At 42.1% G+C, this 18,526-nt stretch overlaps 1 protein-coding gene and 1 long non-coding RNA gene across 4 annotated transcripts; one reads left to right on the forward strand and one right to left on the reverse strand.

Moving 5' to 3' along the window:
- The first annotated feature begins 10,291 nt into the window (after window positions 1-10,291).
- On the forward strand, window positions 10,292-15,783 carry LOC115105405 (heterogeneous nuclear ribonucleoprotein A/B-like). 3 transcript variants are annotated; one of them, XM_029627407.2, is made up of 9 exons: window positions 10,292-10,378; window positions 10,856-11,109; window positions 11,879-12,047; window positions 12,130-12,288; window positions 12,390-12,545; window positions 13,895-14,006; window positions 14,301-14,459; window positions 14,548-14,633; window positions 15,182-15,505. In XM_029627407.2, the coding sequence occupies exons 2-8, from the start codon at window positions 10,865-10,867 to the stop codon at window positions 14,616-14,618; spliced, it is 1,071 nt and encodes a 356-aa protein (XP_029483267.1). In that variant the 5' UTR covers window positions 10,292-10,378; window positions 10,856-10,864; the 3' UTR covers window positions 14,619-14,633; window positions 15,182-15,505. The 3 variants fall into 3 exon arrangements, with proteins under 3 accessions (XP_029483267.1, XP_029483269.1, XP_029483270.1); XM_029627409.2 differs by having other exon boundaries at window positions 12,390-12,521; window positions 15,182-15,271; XM_029627410.2 differs by lacking the exon at window positions 14,548-14,633 and having other exon boundaries at window positions 15,182-15,783.
- Window positions 15,784-17,253: 1,470 nt separating this feature from the next.
- LOC115104643 (uncharacterized) lies at window positions 17,254-18,291 on the reverse strand. Its single transcript, XR_010460632.1, has 2 exons — window positions 18,197-18,291; window positions 17,254-17,529 (listed from the first exon to the last, which is right to left on the reverse strand). It is a non-coding gene; the product is annotated as an uncharacterized LOC115104643 (long non-coding RNA).
- Between the last annotated feature and the right edge of the window lie 235 nt (window positions 18,292-18,526).

An 18,526-nucleotide genomic window follows, 5' to 3' on the forward strand; every position in this document is an offset into this window, starting at 1 on the left:
GGCCACACCTGATCTAATGAGTGCTTGTTTCCTTTCTGTAAAGTTAACCTCAAAAAAGCTAGCCATGTTAAAAAAAAGTCTTACTGAAACATTCAGTGAACGTTTTCAGCAAGTTATTCAAAAACCTCCAACCTATGATTTCCGTTCTCAGCGTTAATAAAACCTCCCAGGAAAACTTTCAAGGAACCAGACTAAAACATTCGCAGAACCTCCCTGCAAACTAAAAACAAGCACTTCCAGAACAGGCTAAATGTTCCCTTCTGTTCTCATAATGTTTTTAAAAAACGTTCTGTTATACCGGTCTGGCTATACCGATATGGCTTCATTCCCACAAACAATGTCAAACCAAAAACATACATTCCCACAACTTCCAAGGAACCAGCCTGAAGCGTTCCCACTTATGCTGCCTAATAGCTAGCTATTCTTGTGGCACAACTGGTAAGATGTTTGTGGATATTGGTCATGTGTGCTATCTACCAAGATAATTATCTTAGATTATAATCACAGCCGTGTATATCCCCCCCAAGCAGACACCTCAACGGCCCTTGGACTCAATGTAAACTGGAAACCACATATCCCGAGGCTCCATTTATTGTAGCTGGGGATTTTAAAAAAACTAATCTGAAAACAAGGCTCCCTTAATTTTATCAGCATATCGAATGCGCGACCCAGGCTGGCAGCATTCTGGATCATTGCTACTCTAACTTCCGCGAAGCATACAAAGCCCTCCCTCTCCCTCCTTTCGGCAAATCTGACCACGAGTCCATTTTGTTGCTCCCAGCCTATAGACAGAAACTAAAACAGGAAATGCTGTTCCGACCAATGTTCAATGCTGATCCGACCAATCTGATTCCACGCTTCAAGATTGCTTCGATCACATGGACTGGGATATGTTCCGGATAGCCTCAGACAACAACATTGATGTATACGCTGATTCAGTGAGCGAGTTTATTAGCAAGTGCATCGGTGATGTTGTACCCACGGTGACTATTAAAACCTTCCCCAAACAGAAACTGTGGATTGATGGCAGCATTCGCGTAATACTGAAAGCGCCAACCACTGCTTTTAATCATGGCAAGGTGACCAGAAACATGACCGAATACAAACAGTGTAGCTATTCCCTCCGCAAGGCAATCAAACAAGCTAAGCATCAGTATATAGACAAAGTAGAGTTGCAATTCAACGGCTCAGGTACGAGACGTATGTGGCAGGGTCTACAGTCAATTACTACTCACAAAAAGAAAAGTGGCCCCGTCACGGACATCGACGTCTTGCTCCCAGACAAACTAAACAACTGCTTTGTCGCTTTGAGGACAATACAGTGCCACTGAGGGCTCTCCTTCACCGCAGCAAACGTGTTAACCCTCGCAAGGCTGCCGGCTCAGATAGCATCCCTAGCCACGTCCTCAGAGCATGCGCAGACCAGCTGGCTGGTGTGTTTACGGACATATTCAATCAATCCCTATCCCAGTCTGCTGTTCCCACATGCTCCAAGAGGGCCACCATTGTTCCTGTTCCCAAGAAAGCTAAGGTAACTGAGCTAAACGACTATTTCCCCGTAGCACTCACTTCCGTCATCATGAAGTGCTTTGAGAGACTGGTCAAGGATCATATTACCTCTACCCTACCCTACCTGACACCCTAGACCCACTCCAATTTGATTACCATCCGAATAGGTTCACAGACGATGCAATCGCAATCACACTGCACACTGCCCTAACCCATCTGGACAAGAGGAATAACTATGTAAGAATGCTGTTCATTGATTACAGCTCAGTATTTAACACCATTGTACCCTCTAAACTCATCATTAAGCTAGAAACCCTGGGTCTCGACCCTGCCCCGTGCAACTGGGTCCTGAACTTTCTGACAGGCCGCCCCCAGGTGGTGAGAGTAGGAAACAACATCTCCACGCTGCTGATCCTCAACACTGGGGCCCCACACTAGTCACTTTAAACAATGCCACTTTATATAATGTTTACATACCCTACATTACTCATCTCATATACATATACTGTACTCTATACCATCTACTGCATCTTGGCTATGCCGCACGACCATCCATATATGTATACAGTATGTACATATTCTTTTTCATTCCTTTACACTTGTGTGTATACGGTAGTTGTTGTGAAATTGTTCGATTACTTGTTAGATATTACTGCACGTCGGAACTAGAAGCACAAGCATTTCGCTACACTCGCATTAACATCTGCTAACCATGTGACCAATAAAATTTGTTTTGATTTGATTACTGCCACTTATGTATGAAATGTGTTTTTTCGTTTGCTCTTTGGGGTCTTCATTTGATTGATTGATGCTCTCATCTTGCTCTCATTAGGAGCTGATTAGTAAAACACATTTGAACAAGCATTATGTTGACCATATGTTGTTTTTGATGCCTGTAAATGTCTAATTTTGTTCGGGGGGTCATTGGGGGAGCCTATATTATCACTGAACTGGGCCATTCTAGCTGATATCCTCCTGGTGAGTTTGATTCACTGCAATTTGAAGAGTCACACGATATCAAAATGCATTAACCAGTCAGTTTCAGTGAGTTAGCCATAAGTTCTTGCAGGGGCCACATTTTGAAATAGTATTTTTGGCCCTCCACCCAGTTTTATCATTGGAATGTGACACCAAACGATGCCGCCGAGCGGTCAGGTAGGCTGTTTGGTGTGTTTATACAACTGGATATCTACAAATATATAGTTATGCCCCCCCCACCACACTTCTAAAACCAAAGTTGCGCCCCTGTGTTCTTGTGTAACAAAGTTGATCTGCCTTTCCAACCCTGCACCCCCCAAAAATGGTTGAGCATGCCGTGCTCTTGATTCTACTTATCTGCCCTGAAATACACTCAGTGGCCAGTTTAGTAGGTACACCACCCTGTTCACGAAAACTGTTTGTTCCATGGCTTGCTGTATAAAGCAGGCAGAGGAGGCATCAAGGCATTCAGTTACAGTTCAATTGAACAAGTGTGCAAAACGACTGACCTAAGCGACTTTGAGCATGGTATGTTCCAGTTTCCCCGAAACGGCCGGCCTCCTGGGCTTTTCACGTACGACAGTGTCTAGGATTTACCGAAAATGGTGCGACAAACAAAAAACATCCAGTTGCAATCCTGGGCGAAAAAATCTTGTTGATGAGAGGTCGAAGGAGAATGGCAAGTATTGTGCAAGCTAACAGACAGGCCACAAACAGGCAAATAACGGCGCAGTACAACAGTAGTGTGTATCTCGGAATGCACAACTCGTCTGTCCTTGTCATGGATGGGCTATTGCAGCAGACGACTACACCGGGTTACACTCCTATCAGCTAAAAGCGAGAAGAAGCAGCTCCAAGGGCACGCAATCACCAACACTGGACAACTGAGGAGTGGAAAAACATAGCCTGGTCCAACGAATCCCGGTTCCTGTTGCATCATGCTGATGGCAGAGTCAGGATTTGGAGTAAGCAGCATGAGTCCATGGTCCCATTCTGCCAGGTGTCAACGGTACAGGCTGGTGGCGGTGGTGTAAGGGTGTGGGGAATGTTTTCCTGGCACACGTTAGGTCCCTTTATACCAATTGAACAATGTGTCCATGCCCCAAATAATTCAGGACGTTCTGGAGGTAAAGAGGGGTGCGACCCAGTACTAAATGGGTGTACCTGATAAACTATCCATTGAGTGTATATTGCAGTGTAATTATAAGTCACTGGGTTCACCTACATGTATTTCTTCTCAGCTGAAGCTGAAGCTCTGCAAATCATGGTCTGTCATCTCCTAGGAGATACCGGAAGCCCTTACCTGCTGGGAGCAGTAACACTGTCATTTACAATTCATTACAATACATTCTATTGTTGAATCAAAATATATCAGCCCTACAGTAGGGTTTGATGTCAGTGAACAGTGACAACCAGGGTTGGGGTCAATTCCAATTTCAAATGTTTTTCATTCAATTCTCATTGAGTTTACTTAAATGAAATGGAATTGAGCCCAACCCGGGTACTACTGCCTCTTCTCCTGTCTGTAGATCTCTGATGCTCTGAGTAGACACCAGCCTGACTCTCATGCGTGTAGTTTCCTTAGTCTGGAGTACAGTTTCCTGCTATGCTGCTTCGTAGAGGTCCTAGGGGGCCTCTTCTTCCTCATGACATCCCTCTATATCACAAAAGACAGGTAGGACACCCAGCTACTCATTGCAGGTACTATAACTCTTGATGATGGATTGGCTTCATATAGGTATATGATTGATGTATGTTTTGATTGTATGTTTTTCAACTAAACATTATAGAATTGTGAGGGTTATCCACTTATTGGATTTTTTGAATCACTGTTAAATAAATTAGTTGATTCTATTTGGATTGCTGTATGCCAAACAGTTTTACACCCAACCTTTTATGTTCTGGAAGTATGATGCAAAGCCAAATGTTATACTTTTAACTTTAAATTGTGTGTGTGTGTGCAGGTGTACGCTTGCGTACATGTGTGTGTACGTGCTTGTATTCTTGCACACGTGCATGTGTGAGGCTGGCAGTGGACTAAGAACCCTAGGTATGTGTTTGGTCATTGTGTTATCTAGCATTGGTGCTGGACAGAGTCATGCCACATGATGGTGATGCTTGCTCAAGGCCTGGACAGAGGCTCTCTTTGTCCTCCTCACCTTTCCTCTGAGCCAAAGCAACACCCTTCCTCTCAGATACTGCTCTTTCTCACACCATAGAGACGACAAGTCCGTACACACACACACACACACACACACACACACACACACCATCAGTACAGCTCCTTGATTAGGTTAAAAGGGAATCAGACAGTGAGGGTGCAATGCTCCCTCCACACACAGAGGAAGACAACATTGTATTGTATGTTTAGCATCTTGTTAGTTTACTATCTCAGCTACCTCACCTCCTCTTCAGTCTGAGGGTCTGTGTTTATCAGTCTGGCACAAAACAGAACCACAATTGTGATCTAAGACCCAACACTTCAGAATATAAGATATAACATTTTACTGCAATGGGCTTAATCAGGGTCACAGAGTGTTTCTTGGTAGTCTTAAACAAATATAATTTGTAACAAAAGTATACACCTCATAGACAGGGTTATGGGCTTAAAAAAAATAAGAAACCCGTATCATGTTAGATATAGTTGAAATGTGTAAAATGTTGAGTTTGCATCCCAATATTACACTTTATATACATCACATAAGACTGAAATATAACAAAACCGTTTGCCAGAGAAACACCGGATTTTCGACTGGTTTAAAAAAAAAAAGTTGATTAATTATGAAATCATGAAAAATATTAATACAATTCCACCCATGAGGCCACTTGGTAATTTGTCAGATTTTTGACCTGTACGCATATCAGTCATCTGCAAAGGGAATATTTCACATGCATGATGCCAACCAGGAAAGCCAGGTCTCCATCTTACTGTACCCATCTCTGTGTGTTTCTCTGTGTGTTCTCTGTGTGTTTCAGGGGTGTTCCAGTACATTCTCCCACTCAGCTTGTCCACTCGGCAGGCTCCAAAGATTGCTGAGGTGAAATTGAGATCCTTGGAGAAGATTGTATGTCTGCAAGAGGAAGGTATGTTAGATGTTGTTTGGTATGTGACCAAACGGAGAGTTGGGGTGACTGGCTGTAGTACCACACAGGGAAACTCTATATGAGAAAATAATGGAAGTGGCGAAAAGTTTATATAGAAACATTCCAAAGTTACACACTGATCCAAAGAAAATTTGTTGTATCCATGCTACACAGACTTTGTTTTAAATAATGTGGCTTTTATTACAAATACATTTTTTAAGTATTTATATTTTCTGTCTTTTTATTTCTAACCACATCAATGTGTTTCATCTCTCACAACCTTAATTGAAATACACTGTAAATACACCTTGTAGTGACCCGAACCCTTTCCCCTTTAAATCCAAACCGACCACTGAACAACCCAATTACTATGGGGAACAGCACTTGAAAAAGCACTTGAAAAACAGTTTAAGACAATTGGAGGAATCTACCAACCCAGACGTTTTGAATTTTTTTGTAGGAAAGTTCTAGATTGACATGTCCCTCCCCAGGCTCAGGCCTCCCTCTCCCTCTCCCATCCAGCAGCTAGTTGTTTCTTGCTATTGAGGACAGAAGGGGGCCTGGGGCTAGGCTATAGCATGAGCACCTGGGTTTGAGATGGAAGCTTCTCCACTCCACCTTAGTGTGCAAGGGAGTCCCCTCCCAATTCTCACTCTCCTCTAACCTGATCAAGCCACCAAATAACTGCACAAATTATGAGAATAGACGTGGAGACGTGGAGTTTAGTTGTTGTTGTTGAGAATGTATGCATGTGTGTTTCTATCGAAGTACATTTTTTAAATTTAAAGTCCCAATGTGCTTTGAGCGTCTGCTGGAAAAGTGTGCCTTTAATCCACTAGATGCCGATGTTTCATCAGGAAAACATTAACTGCAGTTATTCACAATCAGATAGCCATGCTGGCTGTAGCACAGTTCAGTTTAAAGATCCAGTGCAGTCAAACACATGATTTTACTGGGTTTTATATGCACTGAGTGTACAAAACATTCCTAATATTGAGTTGCACCCCCTTTTCCCCTCAGAATAGCCTAAATTTGTCAAGGCATGGACACTACAAGGTGTCTAAAGCGTTCCATAGGGATGCTGAACCATGTTGACTCCAATGCTTCCCACAGTTGTGTCAAGTTAGCTGGATGTCCTTAGGGTGGTGGACCATTCTTGACACACACAGGAAACTGTTGAGTGTGAAACCCCCAGCAGCATTGCAGTTCTTGACACACTCAAACTGGTGCGCCTGGCACCTACTGCCATACCCCTCCCCTGTTCAAAGGCACTTCATATTTTGTCTTGACCATTCATCCTCTGAATGGCATGCACATAATCCATGTCTCAATTGTCTCAAGGCTTAAAAATCCTACTTTAACCTGTCTCCTCTCCTTCATCTACACTGATTGAAGTGGATTTAATAAGTGACATCAAAAAGGATCATAGTTTTAATGTGGATTCACCTGGTCCGTCTACAGCGTGTAATGGAAAATGCATGTTTTGTACACTCAGTGTTAATTTCCACACTATGAGGTTGGAATAATACTGTGAAATTGAGAAAATTATGATAATGTCCTTTTAGTGTAAGAGCTATTTGAAAAAGACATCCTGAAATTTCTGCCTGTTTTGGTCGGATAGAGCTTTGGCCTTTCCAATGTGACATCACCATGCGGTAAATTAGTTTATAGAACAATAATAAAAACCTTTCTGTCAATAACAGCTCATTTTTCCCTCCCCACTCAGACCACTCCCAGACAGTCCTAGCAAAATTCTTGCTTGAGAAATTGCTATTTGCTTTTTGTTTCTTTTTGACCATTTTAATTGAAACGAATCACAGCAAAGTACTTAATTGTTCCCCAGATATTATTTTATATTAAGATAAAAACGGCTGCATTGTAACTTTTAAGCTGAGCATGATTTAAGGGAAACAGTGGGGAATATACAGTTGAAGTCGGAAGTTTACATACACCAAGGTTGGAGTCATTAAAACTCGTTTTTCAACCACTCCACAAATTTCTTGTTAATAAACTATAGTTTTAGCAAGTCGGTTAGGACATCTACTTTGCGCATGACACAATACATTTTTCCAACAATTGTTTACAGACAGATTATTTAACTTATAATTCACTGTATAACAATTCCACTGGGTCAGAAGTCGACATACACTAAGTTGACTGTGCCTTTAAACAGCTTGGAAAATTCCAGAAAATGATATCATGGCTTTAGAAGCTTCTGATATGCTAATTGACCTAATTTGAGTCAATTGGAGGTGTACTTGTGGATGTATTTCAAGGCCTAACTTCAAACTCAGTGCTTCTTTGCTTGACATCATGGGAAAATCCAGAGAAATCAGCCAAGACCTCAGAAAAAAAATTGTAGACCTCCACAAGTCTGGTTCATCCTTGGGAGCAATTTTCAAACGCCTGAAGGTACCACGTTCATCTGTACAAACAATAGTATGCAAGAATAAACACCATGGGACCACGCAGCCGCCATACGGCTCAGGAAGGAGACGCATTCTGTCTCCTAGAGATGAATGTACTTTGGTGCGAAAAGTGCAAATCAATCCAAGAACAACAGCAAAGGACCTTGTGAAGATGCTGGAGGAAACCGGTACAAAAGTATCTCTATCCACAGTAAAACAAGTCCTATATCGACATAACCTGAAAGGGCGCTCAGCAAGGAAGAAGCCACTGCTCCAAAATTGCCATAAAAAAAGCCAGACTACGGTTTGCAACTGCACATAGGGACAAAGATCGTACTTTTTGGAGAAATGTCCTCTGGTCTGATGAAACAAAAATATAACTGTTTGGCCGTAATAACCATCGTTATGTTTGGAGGAAAAAGGGGGAGGCTTGCAAGCTGAAGATCACCATCCCAACCGTGAATCACGGGGGTGGCAGCATCATGTTGTGTGGGTGCTTTGCTGCAGGAAGGACTGGTGCACTTCACAAAATAGATGCCATCATGAGGTATGAAAATGATGTGGATATATTGAAGCAACATCTCAAGACATCAGTCGGGAAGCTAAAGCTTGGTCGCAAATGGGTCTTCCAAATGGACAATGACCCCAAGCATAGTTCCAAAGTTGTGGCAAAATGGCTTAAGGACAACAAAGTCAAGGTATTGGAGTGGCCATCACAAGGCCCTGAACTTTTACTAGGATTAAATGTCAGGAATTGTGAAAAACTGAGTTTAAATGTATTTGCCTAAGGTGTATTTAAACTTCCGACTTCAACTGTAAATAATGTGTTATTTCATAGTTTTGATGTCTTCACTATTATTCTACACTGTAGAAAATAGTACAAATAAAGAAAAACCCTGGAATGAGTAGGTGTGTCAACTTGTGACTGGTACTGTATATCGGGGGCCCTTCAGGGGTGCGTGCTCAGTCCCCTCCTGTACTCCCTTGTTCACTCATGACTGCACGGCCAGGCACGACTCCAACACCATCATTCAGTTTGCCGATGACACAACCGTGGTAGGCCTGATCAACAACGAGACAGCCTATAGGGAGGAGGTCAGAGACCTGGCCGTGTCGTGCCAGGACAGCAACCTCTCCCTCAACGTGATCAAGACAAAGGAGATGATTGTGGACCACAGGAAAAGGAGGACCGAGCACACCCCCATTCTCATCGACGGGGCTGTAGTGGAGCAGGTTGAGCACTTCAAGTTCCTTGGGGTCCACATCACCAACAAATGAACCTGGTCCAAGCACACCAAGACAGTCATGAAGACAAAACGTATTCCCCCTCAGGAGACTGAAAAGATTTGGCATGGGTCCTCAGATCCTCAAAATGTTCTACGGCTACGGAGAGTATCCTGACTGGTTTCATCGCTGTCTGGTATGGCAACTGCTTGGCCTCTGACCGCAAGGCACTACAGGGTAGTGTGTACGGCCCAGTACATCACTGGGGCCAACCTTCCTGCCATCCAGGACCTCTTTACCAGGCGGTGGAGGAAGGCCCTAAAAATTGGTGAACACTCCAGCCACCCTAGTCATAGACTGTTCTCTCGGCTACCGCATGGCAAGCGATACCGGAGCGCCAAGTCTAGTTCCAAGAGGCTTCTAAACAGCTTCTACCCCCGAGCCATAACTCCTGAACATCTAATCAAATGGCTACCAAAACTATTTGCATTGCCACCCCCCTCTTTTACGCTGCTGCTACTCTCTGTCATTATCTATGCACAAGTCAATTACCTTGACTAACCGGTTCCCCCCGCACATTGACTCTGTACCGGTACCCCCTGTATATAGCCTCGCTATTGTTCTTTTACTGCTGGTCTTAATTATTTGTTAATTGTTTTTCTTATTCTTATTTTTATTTTTTTTAACTGCATTGTTGGTTAAGGGCTTTAAGCATTTCACTGTAAGGTCTACTACACCTGTTGTATTCAGCTCATGTGACAAATAGAATTTCATTTGATTTGCTAAAACTGTCTGATAATCATAAACTGCTATTTATTGCTGACAAGCTGGAGTCACTAATGTGCATTCTGAACAGATAATGAAGCTCAGAGAAAATAACCGTTTTTCTGTACAATTTGGTGAAAATGCCGATGCCTTCAGAAAGCCTTGGTTTCCCATCATTACATTATACTTTGATCCACAAAAACACAGACCTTGTTTGAAGTGATTCTAAAATCTCCTATGGGAAAAATGTATGATGAAAAACCAATTGGAACCATTTCCGTGTTTGACCGCTAGGTTTTATGGGTATTATGACGACAACACTGTGGTACTCTATCCGGTTGTATAAAGATTGCCACGAGTTAGCGGAGTCGGAGAGTATCCATCTTGAATAGCAGCGTACATTTTAAACAGTAAGCGCTATTTTCGTTTTTATCTCGCACACATTGCGTTGTGATTCAACGATGTATGTCCCTCGGTATCGCGCTAGCTACATAATGTATAGCTGCTCTAACGTCATTAGCTATTGCAAGCTAACTCGGTTTGTCAAGTCAGGCACTGGCAGGCCGCAAACACGAGCAGAATCACCAGCTAACATTAGCGAGCTATCGTAATTGCTAAATACATCTGTTCAGATTAGAATATCAGGCCTTTGAATTGTTTGTGTGTACAGTTTGATTGTATCCGTATAAAGTACAATACAATTAAATTTTGGCTGTGGTGTTATCAACTCAAATGTTAGTGTCCCGATGTTAACAAGCTTCAAGAAGCCGGTTAGTGTATGGCAGGGCAGTCATTGGGGCCTACTTTTTGAATGTTCATGGTTGTCTACGGGAAATGCTATTCATATAACTTGGGCTGCTAGCTAACGTTCTTTTCCCCTACTGTAGGCGATCACTATGTCTGACGACGCTGAGCAGCAATTGATGGAGACCGCTAAAAATGGAAATGAAGCCGAGGAAGAACTGAATGGCGCAGAAGAATCCACAGAACACCCCGAGGCAGAGGAACAAGAAGAACAGAGCTGCACGGTAGAGGGAGAGCCAGTGGCAGAGGAACCGGCTGTGGTGGAGGAAGGAGTCACGCAGAACGGAGCGGCAGAGGGGGGACAGATAAATGCAAGTAAAGGCGAGGATGACGCTGGGTACGTTTCTGTATGGTGGTTTTAACATTTATGTAACATACTAACGTTACATCCTTGGTAAAAAAAATATGTTTTTTCATTTTTGGAGCCATGTGCAGCCCATTTGGGGGATGAACTTCAACTGGCTAGAATTCAGTTATAGCATTCATTTTTCAGAAATATTTAGTGTTATGAGTTGCAGTGATTCAACTAGCTGAGAATTCTCAACTCTACAATGGAGTGGAGTTGAGAAACTGGGTTCCAACTCCCACTGACAACTATGACAAGCACAAATACACAGTAAGCGTTAAATCATTGATATTTATAAAACTATTGCTTGGTAGTGCATGTTTTAAGTAGTTAACTTCATACTCATGCGCAGATTATGTGACGTGATTTGACAGGTCACACAGAATTTAGTAATCAAAAACTACAGATTGCAGCACCCGTAGAAAATGACGTCGTTACACAGGACTAATGTGGTATGCGTTAAATGATACCAACTCGATGTAGTTGGAGGTACACTCCACCAAAACTCATTGTCTCAATCTCTATTGAGATGTGATGTACATATCGTGGAGTTGAGAATTCTCAGCTATATTTCCACCAAAATATGTGTGAACACCCAGTCTGTTACTGGCCTGTACAAGTTTGTAAGCCACAATGTCCCTAGTAATTTGAGTTTTTTTAAACTCAAATAATATAAAAACAAATATGTTTATAGTGGCTGTTTAGTTGTCAGCCTATGAGAATTGTCCTAGGTGTGTTACTGATCTGTGTTTCTCTGCAGCAAAATGTTTGTTGGTGGACTTAGCTGGGACACTAGCAAAAAAGACCTGAAAGACTACTTCTCCAAATTTGGAGAGGTGACTGATTGTACCATCAAGATGGACTCAAACACAGGACGATCACGTGGGTTTGGGTTCATCTTGTTCAAAGAAGCAGCAAGTGTAGACAAGGTATGTGCCATGAGAAAGGTGACATGGTTTTACATTGTGACAAGTTGGGCTTTGTATACTAACCTTTTCTCTAACCTGGTAGGTTCTTGAGCAGAAAGAACACAGGCTAGATGGACGACAGATAGACCCAAAGAAGGCGATGGCAATGAAGAAGGAACCAGCCAAGAAGATCTTTGTTGGTGGCCTAAACCCAGAAGCCACAGAGGAGACCATAAGAGAATACTTTGGAACCTTTGGAGAGGTTTGTCATTGTCCTATGATGGCCTCAACTTGACCTTCCTGTATGTTTTAGTAGCTATTGATTTCCCAGTGTTCTAAATGTGTCATAATTCACATCTTCAGATTGAATCCATTGAACTTCCAGTGGACCCGAAGTTCAAAAAAAGGAGGGGGTTTATCTTCATCACATTCAAAGAAGAGGCCACTGTTAAAAAATGCCTTGAAAAAAAGTTCCACAATGTCTGTGGAACCAAGGTAACAAACGGAAAGGAAGGCCTTGTATGTATATTTCTTAAACCTATTTTTTTTTTTTTTTTTTTTACTTACGGTTGATGGTGGGTTAATGTGTATGCTGTAGTTATAATTCTATACTGACAAAAATATAATGCAATATGCAACAATTTCTACGGTTTTACTCAGTTACAGTTCATATAAGGAAGTTGGTCAATTGAAATAAATTCATTAGGCCCTAATCTATAGATTTCACATGACTGGGAATACAGATATGCATGTGTTCGTTACAAATACCTTCAATGGGTTTCAGAGTGTGCAGGTCATGAACGAACTGAGACATTTTCAGCTTTCTGGAATTGTGTACAGAACCGTGCGACATGGGGCAGTGTATTATCATGCTGAAATATGAGATGTCGGCAGATGAATGGCACGACAATGGGCCTCAGGATCTCGTCACAGTATTTCTGTGCGTTCAAATTGCCATCGATAAATTGCAATTGTGTTGGTTCCATAACACCACTGCCCCCACTGGGTACTCTGTTTACAACTTTAAGATCAGCAAACTGTTCGCCCACACAAAGCCATACACGTGGTCTGCGGTTGTGAGGCCGGTTGGACGTACTGCCAAATTCCCTAAAACATTTATTTGAAGTGGCTTAGAGAAATGAACAATAAGTTACCATATCTGGCAACAGCTCTGGTGGACATAACTGCAGTCAGCATGCAAATTGCACGAGTTGAGACAATTGCGCATTTTAGTGCCCTTTTATTGTCCCCAGCACAAGGTGCACCTGTGTAATAATCACACTTTTTCATGAGCTTCTTGATATGTCATACCTGTCAGGTGGATAGATTATCTTGGCAAAGGACAAATGCAGGAATGTAAACAAATTTGCGCACACATTAAGGGATGTTTCTGTGATCTTTTTATTTCTGTTCATGCAATGAGTACTTTTCTTACAATTTTTGTTCAGTGTACATCGGTCTGGCTAAGCATCTTATTTGTGTGAAATGCAAACTTGTCTAATTGCTTAGTCTGTACATTTGTTTATTCCCTCCTGAAATGCTTTGGGCCATGCTCATGCAACGTGGTGTTACAATGCTTCCTCACTGAAATGCACATTGCATGCAAGAGTTTCAGACCCACTTGCATGGTGTGAAATTACTAGAATTATTATGTCCAAATTAAACACCATTTCATTTTTGCACGTCGGTGTTCAAATGGATTGTGTTGCAGTGTCCTGACTGAAATGGGGGTCCATTGTGAACTTGACACTAGATTCCAAATCTTCAACTTAAAAGATGGGTGTGAATAGGTCTTGCGTGTTTGTACTGCATGCTGTCATGTCTTTACCGCATCTATTATTAAACCATCCTTCTTGATTTAATTCCAGTGTGAGATCAAAATCGCCCAGCCCAAGGAGGTGTACCAGCAGCAGCAGTTCGGAGGCCGTGGTGGTGGTGGCGGGAGCTATGGAGGAGGCCGGGGAGGCAGGGGTCGTGGTGGTGCGTATTAAAGAAAGCAGTCCGACGTACTTATGAGTGACTTAAGGCATCACGAAGGTATGCAGAGTATTTGTATAATGCTAGTTTCATTTCAAGTAAAGGGCAGGGTGCAATGGGTTGTACCTGCAGGAAGACCTCAGCTTTAAGGGTGCATGACAGGTGTTGCGCTCACAAGGCATGGAAGGATCTGAGAAATGGGTTGCTAATGGACATCCATCCTTGGACCATAAATATCTGGATTATAATTTTTGTGCAAAATTTATTTTCTGACTTAACCACATTTCTTTCCCTCAGGCCAAAACCAATATGGGAACCAGGGTTATAGTAATTACTGGAGCCAAGGCTATGGCAACCAGGGCTATGGCTATGGTGGGCAGCAGGGCTATGGAAACTATGGAAGTTACGGCAACTATGACTACTCCGCTGGATACTATGGAGGGGGCTACGACTACAGTGAGTATAGACCTCTGGCAAGCGCCTACCTGATTGTTTGACTTGTCTTTGCACAGAAGCACTCAGTCCTCTCTCTCTATTCCTGCAGACCAGGGCAATACAAGCTATGGGAAAACTCCAAGACGTGGAGGCCACCAGGGTAGCTACAAGCCATACTGATCACATGTAGTGCAGGTATGCATTTTAGTGCTTTGTAACATTGTGGTGCGATATAGCTGTTAGATTTGTGGCATTGATGCCCAAAAATTTCCTTGCCGAGATTTACAGTCTGGCTCAGGGGAAGGCTATTGTAGATTATAATGAAATTACTCCACTCTTCATCAATTGGATTAAGTAAATACAGTGCTGTTGCGGATAGGAAACTTGTTTTGAAAGTACACAACCTCAAACCCTCAAATTTGCCAGCACAAAATCTGCATCAGATGCACCCCTACAACTACACTACTGGATCAATAAGGGTTGATGTTGCGGTGGACCACAATGGGTTTTCTAGAGTGGGAGATGGGTGACTATCTGCTTAAAGCTGCACAGCAAATTTAACAATGTCTGCCGTTTCCCTTAATGCTATGCCATAACCACTCTAACCGGCAGCATTGACTTTCTAATCCATCCCCTGTTTCTTGCATGCTTGTTGCCCTAGCTGTTTGCTTGCTCTTTGATGCAGGGTGGTGGGCTCATGTCTTAAGTGGTGTGCAACAATTCCTTTTTCTCCTCTCTTAAAGGACTCAAGTAAACACAGATTTGAAAGACCATGGGCGCGGCAGAAGTATGCAGGACTTGATTCTTTCCTGTGGGATGAGATTCATGCTCCATTTGTACAGACCATCTGAGGAACTGGAGAAGTAAATGCCACTTTTCCATGTTTTTATTTTATCATTTTTGGGGGGGTCCACATTTCCAGAGATGGAAGTGTTATTTTTACTGTACTTTTTGGTACCTTTTTTGAATCTAATGTATTGTATGGTTGTATTTTACATGTCGCCTGGATTTACACGAGAATCAGAAGCTGTCGGAGCTTTTGAAATAAACCAATTTTGAGTAATTTTTTTCTGGTTTCTAGATGACTTTATTTTCTGGCTCTGGACTTGCAACAAGGAATTCAGTGTGGGATTGGGGTATGATGTAAAAGGGATTTGCCTAAATCTGAATTCATTTACGATTGTCTAGAGAATGTCAACTTGTAGATGGAACCAACCAGTATATTTTGGATTCATTTTAATTTTGACCTGTTAAGTGGCATTTATAGAAAATATAGTTAAAGCCTGCAGAATATTGCTACGTCATTGTCTTTGGCTAATTGTTAGAAATAAAATTGATTTTATAATTTTGTCTCTTTAATGTTTAACTTACAGATACTGTCTAATGTTAATGCTTGATTAGCATTTTAATAATTTATCTTGGCCATTTTGTATTTGAGATTAATTCCATATTTGTAGACCATTATTTGCCCTTTCCCTACTGTTGCTGAAAGTCTCTCCTGCTGTGTCATATTGTCTATTTTACTAGGTTGACTGCTCTTTGATGCCTCATTTTGGTTTCATTAGATTTGTTTATGGCTGTGTTTACTTATACAGGAAGTCCAATTCTGATCTTTGTCAATTATTGTCAAAAGACCAATTGGTGCCAAACATCAGAATTGGGCTGGCTGTGTAAAAGCAGCCTATGCGTAGTTATACATGACATTCTCACTAACATGTTTGAGGGGCAACATCTAAATTGGACAGTGGTTTGTAATGGCAAACAACTGTGTAATGTTGATGGAGATGTGCATGTCAGCTCTACAGCATCTTTTATACAGTAGCATGCTACATGTATTGTGTGTAAAACATTTCCATGCACTAGTTTAATTGCACTGAAAAGGATCTTTCATGGCATAGTAAAAAAAAATATATATTCTGATGTGTGATTTTTGACAGCCTGGTCCCAGGTCTGTCTCCGACAGCCTGGTCCCAGGTCTGTCTCCTACAGCCTGGTCCCAGGTCTGTCTCCTACAGCCTGGTCCCAGGTCTGTCTCCTACAGCCTGGTCCCAGGTCTGTTTGTGCTCTTGCCAACACCATTGCTCATTGTCAAGCAAAACAATTTTTGTTTGGCATGATGGCACAGACTGGCACTCACGCTAGGAATTTGATTGAATTTAATATTTCTTACGTCATTTCACTGGCGCCAATCTGAGTTGATTCCGTACGGCCCACTTAGTCTTCAGTGGTTTTGCAGGTCCCTGGTGGTGATGACTGGTTTCTTGTACCTGATTGATAGCTAAAGTTTTTGTAGCCTGATAGGATACTGAATATGGCAGGTAAGGAGAACTAGGTTAGGCTTTACTAAAATGCTGCAGTTGTCCCGGATGCAACTGAAACATACAGCACTTGGTCCGTAGCTGTACGCCATCTAGCCACAACCATAAAAGCCATCGGTTCTGAGAAACCATTGTCTCGAAACTGGGCAGAAATGTCCTTTTCATTTCACATTGTAAATCAGCAAAATTGCATGTAATTAAACTGCTAATATGGCTTGAAAAACACAAGGTAGGTTATAACTAATTTCCCTGGAGCTGTTCATTGTCAACTGAAACAATTCCTTAAAGATCAAAGACTTGCACCCAGGCTAGCAACTAATCAAAGTTTATTGAACGGCAGCTGCTATTTGAGGTTTTGGGAAATGTGAAGACTAGCTTTGAAGAGGATAGTATACCTCAATATTCTGTTAAATATCTGAGTGTGGCTGTGGCACCATTGTACCTTTGGCGACTTGTGTTTAGGCCTGTAGTCTACTTGAATGTACACAACCCAAAAATATTTTTGTCATATTTTATTACTCTGACTTGGAGACATACAAAACATTGAGCAATAAGTGTTTCGAAAACATCCTCTGACTAGCAACCAATCCTAATACCCCTCATTTTACAATTTCGTTGAGCACCAGTGTGATAAAAGTCTAGGTCCTGTTCTCCCTTCATAGTTATGGTTCTTGACAGATGGAGGTCAGAGAATCAAATTAAAGTAGCTGGTCGGAAACACTTCTCTTCCTCTGGTCAAGGCGATGGCTCTCGTTTCCTCTCTTGGTCGATTGCTACAACATGGAAACAAATGTTAAACCCTTTTTGAAGAAAAAGGCTATCTCAGATATTAATTTCTATGCATATTTCTATTATTGGATGATCTAATGATCAAAGCAAAGTGTTTGAGTGCAGTGGGGGCTGCTGAGGGGAGGACAGCTCATAAGAATGGCTGTAATGGAGAAAATGGAATGGCATGAAACACCTGGAAACCATGTGTTTGATGTATTTGATACCATTCCGCTTTAGCCATTACCACAAGCCCATCCTACCCAAGTAAGGTGCCACCAACCTCCTGTGGTTGAGTGTGATGGCCTACAGATCCTGATTAATAAAACCACCTCTCCAGATTACAGTTCTTGAGTGAAGCACAGATATTGACTCATGCTGTCACCATGTAAAATGTATTTAAATTGAGAGAACACCCCTCCCCCCTTTGGGCCAGTGTACAGTACAAGGTGTCTTTTATACAGCATCTGTGTTTAACGCTATGGTTAATCTCACACATTTGCATTTCCTTTGTTAATCAATTTAAAGAAAACCCCTCCCCTGAACACACAGTTACTCTTGCATGGATGGGTAGTAAATGGCTTCTTGTCTGGTCATCTGTTGCTAGGGAGAGATGCCAGCAATAAGATGGATCTGACAGCCCATGGAACACCTTAAAGGGCTGAGCCCTACCTCAAGCAGATTCATCACAGAGATAGATGGACAAGATTCACTCACTTTCTTTGGTTGGCAATGGGTTCTTCACTCTGGTCTCCGTCTTCTTCAGCTTAGTCTTGTCAAAGCTGGAGATTTCTCTCATATTGGGTTTGTCAGACATGATAGCTGTAAATGAAGAGGGAGATGCAAATGAGACACAGTAGTTGCTATCAATATGTTTCCGTCCGAATGGCTATGAGTAAGGACACGCCTTAGAATGAAACATTACTCATAATAGTTTCAGCCAAACAGGGTTTCTAGACTGCTACCCGTGTGTGTATGTGGGTGTGAAGGACAGTTGTTGTA

The sequence above is a fragment of the Oncorhynchus nerka genome, linkage group LG22 (genome assembly GCF_034236695.1).
Source record: "Oncorhynchus nerka isolate Pitt River linkage group LG22, Oner_Uvic_2.0, whole genome shotgun sequence".
In the NCBI taxonomy this organism is placed as follows: domain Eukaryota; kingdom Metazoa; phylum Chordata; class Actinopteri; order Salmoniformes; family Salmonidae; genus Oncorhynchus; species Oncorhynchus nerka.